The 10,619-nt window shown below is 30.1% G+C and overlaps 1 protein-coding gene across 1 annotated transcript; it reads left to right on the forward strand.

The window, feature by feature from the left end:
- Positions 1 to 5,455: 5,455 nt before the first annotated feature.
- On the forward strand, positions 5,456 to 9,560 carry LOC133283662 (sulfite exporter TauE/SafE family protein 3-like). Its single transcript, XM_061480556.1, has 12 exons — positions 5,456 to 5,524; positions 5,922 to 6,081; positions 6,971 to 7,171; positions 7,258 to 7,322; positions 7,590 to 7,617; positions 7,722 to 7,801; positions 7,871 to 7,957; positions 8,052 to 8,102; positions 8,286 to 8,507; positions 8,751 to 8,844; positions 8,988 to 9,128; positions 9,241 to 9,560. Exons 1-12 carry the CDS (start codon positions 5,474 to 5,476, stop codon positions 9,324 to 9,326), a joined length of 1,266 nt encoding a protein of 421 aa, XP_061336540.1. The 5' UTR covers positions 5,456 to 5,473; the 3' UTR covers positions 9,327 to 9,560.
- Positions 9,561 to 10,619: the final 1,059 nt, after the last annotated feature.

Raw genomic sequence — 10,619 nt, forward strand, 5'->3', positions numbered from 1 at the left:
ATAAAAGTAATTCTAGCTACTTTATTATTTCAATCAAAGTTTTCAAACTAACTATTGAAATATTATTCCCAAATACAAATTTATTATTATTAGATAAGTGGCTTGAAAACTGAGAATGGAAGAGAGCTGAGAAAATTGAATCTATAATAAATGGAAAAATGTGTGATATAAAACCAATTATATACAATAAATGGTTTTTTTCCTGTATTTATTGTGTGTGTGTGTGTTGGTGTGGGGTGGGGTGGGGGGATCTTGGGGTTAAAAGCTAATATCATTAAAAATTATTAAACAAAACATTACTTCACTTTTTTTTTTTGGAAACAAACGCATTGCTGCACATTTTATATATACGGAATGTTACTGAATGCATTCATTGAATTAGTACATTGGTAGTGTACGGACACCCTGAAAAAAAAGGTAATATTGTCTATCATAAATTGTGTATATTATACAGAAAAAATGTGTGTTATTTTAAAGAATGTAAAGTTGTGTCGTTTTAATAGAGAGAAAGAGATAGATAAAGAAGGAGAGATAGTTGACAAAAAAAATAAAGGTGTGGGTCCCACCTCTTTGTGAAAGTGAAAGAATATAAGTTGTGTCATTTAAAAGGATAAACACTTTTCCCATATTATATTTATGGGAATAATGTTATTGATATTTTTATTTTTTAAAACCAATATATGTTATTATTATAACACATTAAGAAAATACCTATTATGTAAAATTTTAAATAAATATTTTATGGCTTGCAACTTCTCATATTGCATGAGAAGTTGAAACCTTCCTACCGAGAGAGAAATGCACAATCATCAAAGTGAAGATAGTAAGAGTCTATTTGAATCCTCTCTTTTTTAAACTAGAAGCTATTTATAAGTTAAAGTTAAAAAAAAGAACTTAAAAATAAAGTTAAAAGTTGTTTGGTGATTACGTAAATTTTTTAGCATAAAAGTTACTAAAAACACATATTTCAAGAAAACTTTCTCTCCCTATCTCTATTGCTCTTCATTTCAAAAAAAATTCACACAAGTCAAGAAAAGTAGATAAGAGCTTAAAAAAAGCTTCCCTAGGAGCTTTTAACTTTTAGCTTTTTTCTTTATTATAATTTTTTTTTTCATTATAAGAGCTTTTCTCAAAACCTGTTTGGCCTAACATCTGCTTATAAGTAACTTTTAGCTTATAAAAAAGAGAATCCAAACAAACATTAAGAGAAAAGATTTCTCATACAACATGAAAAGTCTTTTTCCCATATTTTATACATGTAACATGATTTTTGTAATATATATTTTATTATTTGTTTTAGACCATTAATTGGGGTTACATCTAACTTGGTGCCTGTTTGGGAGTTTATAGTTTTAGCTTCTTCTTTTTTAGAGTAAAGTCTCTTTTGGATCCCTAACAAAAAAGTGTTCTCCACTTTCGTCCTTTACAAAAAAAAATCAATTGTTGGTTCTTCTACAATTTTAATTCTTTGAAAATATGGTCCCTCGTAAAGTCAACGAAGTCCTAATTTAATTAGTCCCTAAAAAAAAATTAATATGAGCACTTTTTTTATAAAATACGAAAGTAGGTACCGTGATTTTAGTTAAGGATTCAAAAGAGTTTTACTATTTTTTTTTAAGCAAAAACTTAATTAAACTTAATTTTACAAAAGCTCTTGTCATATTTATTAAGGTGTATGTCAATTTTTTTAAATTCTCATATTTATTTTTTAATTATAACCTTATTCTAATTTTTTATTTACCCTTATAATTTATTCTAGAGGTAGAATATTTTGACTACCAATTTTTTCTATTATCACTCCACTACCACTCTAATCACCATTGGATTAGAGGAAAAATTAAATGAAGAGAGAGAAAAAACTTAATTAAACTTAATTTTACAAAAGCTCTTGTCATATTTATTAAGGTGTATGTCAATTTTTTTAAATTCCCATATTTATTTTTTAATTATAACCTTATTCTAATTTTTTATTTACCCTTATAATTTATTCTAGAGGTAGGATATTTTGACTCCTAATTTTTTTTACTACCACTCCACTACCACTTTAATTACCATTGGATTAAAAGTTATTTTTTTTTCTCTCTCTTCATTTAATTTTTCCTCTAATCCAATGGTGATTAAAGTGGTAGTGGAGTGATAATAGAAAAAATTAGTAGTCAAAATATCCTAACCCTTTATTCTAATAACAAATTATTAGATCTCTACTTTCAAAACCCAAAAGTAACTTTGTACAATTATCAAATAACCTTTAGCTTTATTTTTAAAATTTTTTGTTTTTAGTATATCAACCATAATTATTAAGTTTTTTTTTTAATTGACTTCTAATATTCTTGGTCCCACATGATTAGAAATCTCCACGAATAATCGTGTTCGATCCCAGATCTCACGATCTCATGATTTTGGGTAAGAAATTATGTTATAGATATGGGTTCATCTAATATGATGTTACATGAAAGATGATATCTTATGTTATGGAGACACATGTGGTAGGATCCACTATCTACAAAAAAGAAAAGAAAAAAAAATGTTACGATTTTCAATGAATCTATAGGAGATAAACTACTCTTATGTTGTACAAGAGTAGTTTTTTCCTGTAATTATATAGTCTCCACGTATTTATAAAAAAAAAAAAATATAGTCTCCACCGCCCTAAGTATATATCTAATCCATTTCTATGATATCTGTTTGGCATGAACATTAAAGGATAGATTGATTTGATAGTGATTCTTGGTGATCTGAACTTATTCCGTTCCTCTTAAATGTCTGTCTTTTTATATGTTATATTAACAGTTATTATTAGTGGATACGGAACAGTTATTAACTTGACAGTTACAAAAATTGTGATATATCATTGTATACATGGATAGAAATATGGATTAAGACCACGATTTGGGCTTCCGGATATACGGACTCAAAAACTACCGAGTTATCTTATGCAAATATTGACACATGGACTTCTCGGTAATTTATAAATGAGAGTATGTTGTAGGAAATACTCTTCTCATATCATAGACCCAACACATAATGGATCCTATCATATGTTAAAAAAAAAAAAAACATTTGTCGATGTATCTATAATATAAAATAACTCTCTCTTATTACATGAGAGAATAATTTTCCTTCATAAATAGATCCATATGAGTTACAAACCCAGGACAGTATCCCTTGATCTTATAATGGTGTTGTAAGTACATTAACCTCTCCATTTATTACCGGAGCACCACCGCCATCCTTCAGCTAATTTCTATCGTTGGAATAACCACATTGAATATTACTCATATAACTTTAAGCACAATAATCATTTAAGAAAAATAAACTTTGTTAACATGTGTCACAAGAGTTAAGAAATTAAAAATATCAAATGAGAAGTATAATTTTAAAAATTTAAATATATTTACTAACTTTTTTAAAATATATTTGATATTATTTAAAATAACTAAAAATAATAAGTATTATTTATGAGTTATTGATTTAATAATGACCCAATTAAATTCCAGAATTTGAATTATCCAAAAGATAACAAGTTCAATTATTGAGGATTGCAATTATTGGGGAATATGAAAAAACTTAAATCCAAAATTAAATAACTCATACAAATTAGGGTTTCAGCCTGGTTGTTATCTAAAAATAATAAATGTCATTTTTAATATATATTTGAAGAACACACATTATAGTAAAAAATTAAAGGGTTTAGTGTTTATCTTTTTAAAATATATAAAATTATGTCATTTTTAGTGAGAAAAAAAAAAATAATAAAAATTATAAGAGAGAAAATAAGAGTTTTAAATAAAAAATATTAATTTCAACTAAATTGATCCGGGAGAAACATTTTTCATCAAAATATAATTGTGAAAAGGAAAAAGTTATATTTACAAATTTTTTATTTATAAACTCTTACAAACTAAGGGCCTGTTTGGTGTGATGTATAAGGTCTGATAGTATAAGCTTATAGTATATGTTATGATATTTTTAATTATTTGGCTTATATAGTATTAGCTTATATAGCAGAATTCCTTAATACATCAAAACGATATATAACTTAATCCGATCTAAGGGGAGGGATTAGGCCTCACAAGTGATTGGTGTATTAACATTATTGACCAGTGCAATTCTCAATTTAAATTATTGAATATTTATATTTTATAAAAATTAATTTATTTTTTGGACACAATAATCAATAGATTTTTATAAAGATTATTATTATATGATATTTTTGGAAGAATTATATAAATTCTTTATTAAAAGATATTTTTAGTATACATCGTTTTGATGTATAAAGGAATTGCGTTGTATAAGTTTATACTATACGATGATCACACCAAACAACTAAAAATATCATACCGTATAGTATAAGGGTTCGCTTTTTCTGCAGTTACTGCAGATAAGTTATCTGCAGTAAGCCAATACGACGTCGTTTTGGGACGGAAATTATGGTGTTTTTGTAATTTTAATTTATTTCAGGGTTATAATAGTCTTTATATTTATAATTTTTTAATATTTCAATACCAAAACGACGTTATTTTAAGAATAAATACAGATAATTAACTTGAGAAACATTTTTCCCATAGTATAAACTTATGACCCAATGGGTGCAGCTCAGTTGGTAACTTGGCGCTGAGTTAGTGAGGTTGGATATGTGTTCGATTCCCGCTGAATGCACTCTTGGGGAGGGGGCTGAACCTTTAGCCATCACTGCTCCCCCGCACTCCAGATTAGTCTCATAGCCGGCTCAAAGAGTCGAAGCTCGTGGAGATACCGGAGGAAGCCAACTCGTCTCAAAGAGATAATTAGGGTTGAGTAACTCCAAACAAAAAAAAAAAAAACTTATGCGTCACAGCAAAGAGGTTAAGAGCATTGTGAATTTGTGAGTGTCATATCATGCGTATGAAACTATAGTGAGTGAGAGAGCGCTCTTTTCGTTGCTCTCCCACCACACCACTCGCTGCTAATATTTTGTGATCATCTCTTCCACATTCTCATCATTTCCTTTTTTACCTTTTTCCTTCCCAAGCAATAATTTGGTATTGTCCATTACAATACAATGTCTTGTTTTTATTCCTTCTCACCAAAAAGGTGAAGTTTTCTTGTCAGGTTGTTCATTTCTTTTTTCTTTTTCTTCCAGAAAATCATTTTTGTTATCACATTACTCTATTAACTTTTTGGCCATTCATCTTTCGTCACCACCCTTTTCTTCGGTTCTTCGTTTTATTGTCTCGGTTTTCTTTGCTTGCCAAACAGTACTGCATTTAGACGTTGGCTTTATCATTAGATAACCAATTTTATCATTTGAGGGTGAAGTTTAGTTTTGAAAAAAAAATAAAAAATGGGGTCGATATGGATGATGATGATGTTTTTTATGTTACACTTTGCTTCGGGTTTCGTGTTTGTTTCGGGTGATAGAGGGATTATGAAGCTTGAAGGGTCAATATTCAACGTTACACAGGTCTATGAACACAGTTTCCTTAACAAAGCTATGGATTTCTTATGGCAACCTGGGGAATCAGGTTATCAACACGTGTGGCCGGTGAGTTCTTCATTTGTTACTTGTTGTTGTTGATGATGATGATGATGTTGTGTGTATTTTTTTCCTTCTTTCTTTTCTTTTTTTTTTTTTAGAAATTTTTTTTTTGTCTTAAGCCAAAACCAAAGAGAGAATTGAGGTTCTAATTTTTTTTTACTGATGGGGGATAAGTTGTTTTTGATTTTGGGAATCAATGCATGAATGTGATTTTGTTTACTATTTACTTGTAAAATAATGATGTTCAGATTGGTGCTGCTTTAACTGAAAAAGTGCTTCTGTGTTAGATTTGTGATGGGGTGGTGCAGAGTTAATTGTTGTTATCTTGCGTTTTTCTGTGTGCTGTTGTCGTCACTTGATATCATGATAGGGAAAAAGTTATAGTGGAGGTTACATTTTGCAGGACATGGAATTTGGGTGGCAAAGTGTTGTGGGTACCATTATTGGTTTTTGTGGAGCAGCTTTTGGGAGTGTAGGTGGTGTTGGTGGCGGTGGCATATTCGTTCCAATGCTTAGCCTCGTTATTGGGTTTGATGCAAAATCGTCCACAGCTATCTCAAAATGTAGGTGGTGTTTACTTGGACTTGTGTTTACAAAAACTTATGATTAAAACGGGCTAATATGTAATTTGTGAGTCAAATACAGGTTTCAATCATAATCATGCTAATTATTTATTAGAGCAGGGATTCCTTTATTGATAAACTGAATGTTTTTGAGTAAAGATTAAGTTAAAACATATATGTATTTAATGTGACTACTATTCTTCTGTAAACATATTCATCAACTTTTTTGGAGTTCGTATGCAATTCTTGTTAGTGTTTTAGGAATGGATTCTCTTATGTGACGTAAGGTAATGTGAGATAGGATTTCAGCTGTTAAGACACAAATCAATGGTGATAGGAAAATGTATTAGGATAAAGGGTGAAAAAATTTCACCATTTATTTGTATCTCAATGGCTGATATACTCTCATATGATCAATTCCAGTGTGTTTTATTCTGTTTTGTTAAAATGACTGTCTTTTTGAGGTGGAAACATTCTTTACCGCTCATCTCCAAGTGGCTCTATGCCTTTTGATTTGAGATGATAACCCGGGGATTCTCACAATAAATTTCCAGTAATTTTAAATGATGGACACAATTAAGTTTGGTTTGAACCTGCTATACAATGTTTAGGTGATGCAGTTCACAAGGATTTATTCTTCATCACAAGCTGCTGTTTTTTACTCTGATATCATGTAAAGAATCAATTCAACCCAACAGTTTAAGCTATTGGGTGAGGTTACGTTAATAATTTTTATATATTTCAACAGATTTATTAGTCTAATTTCGTAATGGTCAAAACAAAAGAAAAACTTAAGTATATTATAACATCCTTAGACGTAAAAGAGAAAAAGTTATAACTCCAAGGAGTCCCACTACCTTTGAATCATCAGGCGTTCTGTTTGTATCAGGCATGATCATGGGTGCAGCTTTGTCAACTGTTTACTTTAATCTTAAACTAAGGCATCCTACATTGAATATGCCAATCATCGACTATGATTTGGCACTGCTAATTCAACCAATGCTCATGCTTGGCATTAGTATTGGAGTGGCCTTCAATGTTGTATTTGCTGACTGGATGGTCACTATACTGCTTCTTGTTCTCTTTTTAGGTAACGTATTTGCTTAACTGTTGACTTAATCTGCTCATTCATTTTTGTTTTTGTTACCCCCTTTGACTGATCTTGCTGGTTTTCAGGAACGTCAACAAAAGCATTCTTTAGGGGTGTTGAGACATGGAAAAAGGAAACCATAATGAAAAAGGTCTTATTTAATTGATACATATATATGATTTTTCACTACTTGTTTTGAACGTACAAATGCAAACATAAGGAATATATAAAATTTAACTAGGAGATAATAATGTATTGTTATTCACTTTGTATCGATAAATTGACTATGAGAATTCATGAAATTTTCAAGATAAATTGAGTAATTATAAGCAGCGTTTTAAAGCTTAATCAGGAATTTTACTGGTAGCACTAAAAAAGCTTATTGCTTACTATACTAACCACTGTTGTTTCATTATAGGAAGCTGCCAGGCGACTAGAGTCAAATGGTGAGTTGATAAACTATTCATTACATCTACCGAAACATAATAAGGTTGTCCTGAATCATTTTTCTCTCTGTTGTTGGAGTTTTATGCAATTTTCCCTTTGACAGGTGCTGGGGCTGAAGTAGAATACAAACCAATTCCTACTGGACCTAACAATCACATTGCAAATGACACCAAAAAACATGAGGTCATAATACTCTAGTGAGTTCTTATGGATAGTGTGGTTTTAATATCTAATTAAATATGGACATTGCAGGTGACTGTTCTTGAAAATGTATATTGGAAGGAGCTTGGACTTCTTGCTTTCGTTTGGGTTGCATTCCTTGCCCTACAGATTGCCAAGGTTTGTTATTTTCTGTTTCTTATCTTCTACAATAAAACAGTTTATACCATGAAATTTATCTAATTTGACTTCAAAAATTACCTATTGACAACAGAACCATACAACCAACTGTTCAACAGCATATTGGGTACTGAACTTGTTACAGGTAATTCTGTTCAGGAGTGGTCTCAAAGCATTATCCTAATACAAGTCTGTTTGCTTATCTTGAATTCACATGTTATGCTTGTAGTGTTTAATTGTGAAAATATATTTAAATATCTCGTCCAAGTTACAACTTAAAACAACATTATATGAAAACTGTTTGAAGCATGTTTTCCATGTTATGCAGATTCCAGTTTCAGTTGGGGTATCTGCATACGAGGCAGTTTCCTTGTATAATGGACAGAGAGTAATTTCTTCCATAGGAGATCAAGGGACAAATTTTACTGTTCTGCAGCTAATTATCTATTGTGTCTTAGGAGTAGTGGCTGGAATAGTTGGTGGCTTGCTGGGTCTAGGTGGAGGATTCATTATGGGGCCACTCTTTCTGGAACTGGGAGTCCCACCTCAGGTGAGTTTCAAATTGCAGTATTAGAAATTTTGGAAGGCCACGCTGTTGGTAAATTATTCAGTAAATATGCACCACATAGAAATCAATCTAAGAGTCATAAAGTATGCTTATTTATATTTGTGGAAGATATGATATCATTTCAAGAATATAGAACAAAGAGAGAAAAAAGGGTGCTATGGTTATCCTTTGTGAGAAATGGTACATGTATATATACTTTGTTGAATCTATATGTCTTTTGTGCAGGTTTCAAGTGCCACAGCCACATTTGCCATGACCTTCTCCTCATCTATGTCAGTTGTAGAATACTATTTGCTGAAACGTTTTCCAGTTCCTTATGGTTCGTGCTTGAGAACTTCCAGCTGATTGTTTGTAGCTTTCATTTATGTAACACTTGGGCAAATAAGATGGATTACTTTTTGGCCAAAGTGATAAGATGCAGTTAAGTACTCTAACCTGTGCATTTTGTGAATTGTTGCACAGCTCTATACTTTACTCTGGTGGCTACTATTGCAGCCCTTGTAGGGCAGCATGTTGTGAGAAAGCTGATCATCCTATTTGGGAGAGCTTCCCTTATCATCTTCATTCTAGCCTTCACAATATTTGTCAGTGCAATCACACTAGGTAGGCCTTGTAATTCTCTTTTAATTTTGGTTTGGTTATATGCACATCTCAAACTTGCAAAGATCAAGATACATGCTCATCAATTCTGAAACGTTTTTCATTCATTTGTTAGGTGGAGTCGGCATTGTAGGAATGATTAAAAAGATTCAGAATCATGAATATATGGGATTTGATAACCTCTGCAAGTATGGTTCATAGCACATTTTTTTAGATTATTTTGTGAGGCTTACATAATAATCCCAAGTTTCCAACACGAGAGCCAATAGATTATAGAGCCAAGGTCGCCAAAATTGACTTGTTCTTCATTGCTAAGACATGTAGTGATGCTGTAGGAAATTGAGAAACTGAATTAAATTCCGATTATTCTTTATGTTCTAGCTTTTGTATCAGCTACTAGTTTCTTTCTTTTCTTTTTCTTTTTTTCTTGAAAATTCTTTTGTCCAAATCCTTGTACGTGTAATTTGATGACATTAGAATAATTTCAAGCACAATAGTAAACGGAGGTGTTAGCCTTGATGAAAGAATTTATGTTACTGGAGTCATTCGACGCAGGTCTAACATAATTTTCCCCCCTAATATTATTGGAATATAAGTATCTATTATATGTGAATCATTTGCATAAAATCAATATAAATATAATCAGTATAACATATAGAAGGAGAATCATGTGCATAAAATTCTGCTTAGTAGCAACTCTAACTTGTGATATTAATGTCTCATCAAAATTTGATGTCTGTGTTAATTTTCATGTGCCATGTTGTGTTCAATAAATAGTTATAAAATCTTTAAAATTAAAATTTTCATTATTATCTTAATATAAATAATTCAAAGTTTATATCTGTATTAACATCGTATTAATGGAAGTAATTTATTTTGAAAAAAAGTGTTTGTCATCTCAAATGATACAATTACAAAGTTATGTCATTTTTAACGAAATTAAGTTGTTTTGGTGTGTTTTTATATTCTCTCTCCTCCACTTTCTTTTTCTTCTTCTTAATTTTATAAAAAAGAAAAAATATCAAGACATACCAAAACGATGTAGTTTCATTAAAAATGACACAAAATTGTGTCATTTAAAATGACAATTTTTTTTTCAAATTTTTATTAATATCTTGTTATATAATTTAGGTTTTCAAATTTTGACTATAATAAAAAAAATACACAATTCGAATTTTTATTAATAACTTCTTAATGAAAAGTATTTATTAACATCTTATTTTAAATTTGAAGTTTCAAATTTTTTATTTTTAATTCCTTTTTATACCGTTGTATTTCTATATCGCACGGGTGTTAATTCTATATTAATTTAAAGTTGGTTTTCATTTCAATAAAATATATTAAAAAAATTATAACGTTCAATAAACTTAACATGCTAAAAGAAATATCAAATGCATGATTAATTACTTTTTGATCTTAATTTATTTAAAATAACTCAGAAGTAATTAATATGGTGGTGACTAGAAATTGAATTGATGGAATGTTTTAGGAAAA

The sequence above is a fragment of the Gastrolobium bilobum genome, unplaced genomic scaffold, assembly GCF_033153095.1.
Source record: "Gastrolobium bilobum isolate Gb01-03AN ecotype WA unplaced genomic scaffold, APGP_CSIRO_Gbil_v1 utg18685, whole genome shotgun sequence".
NCBI classification, from domain to species: Eukaryota; Viridiplantae; Streptophyta; class Magnoliopsida; order Fabales; family Fabaceae; genus Gastrolobium; species Gastrolobium bilobum.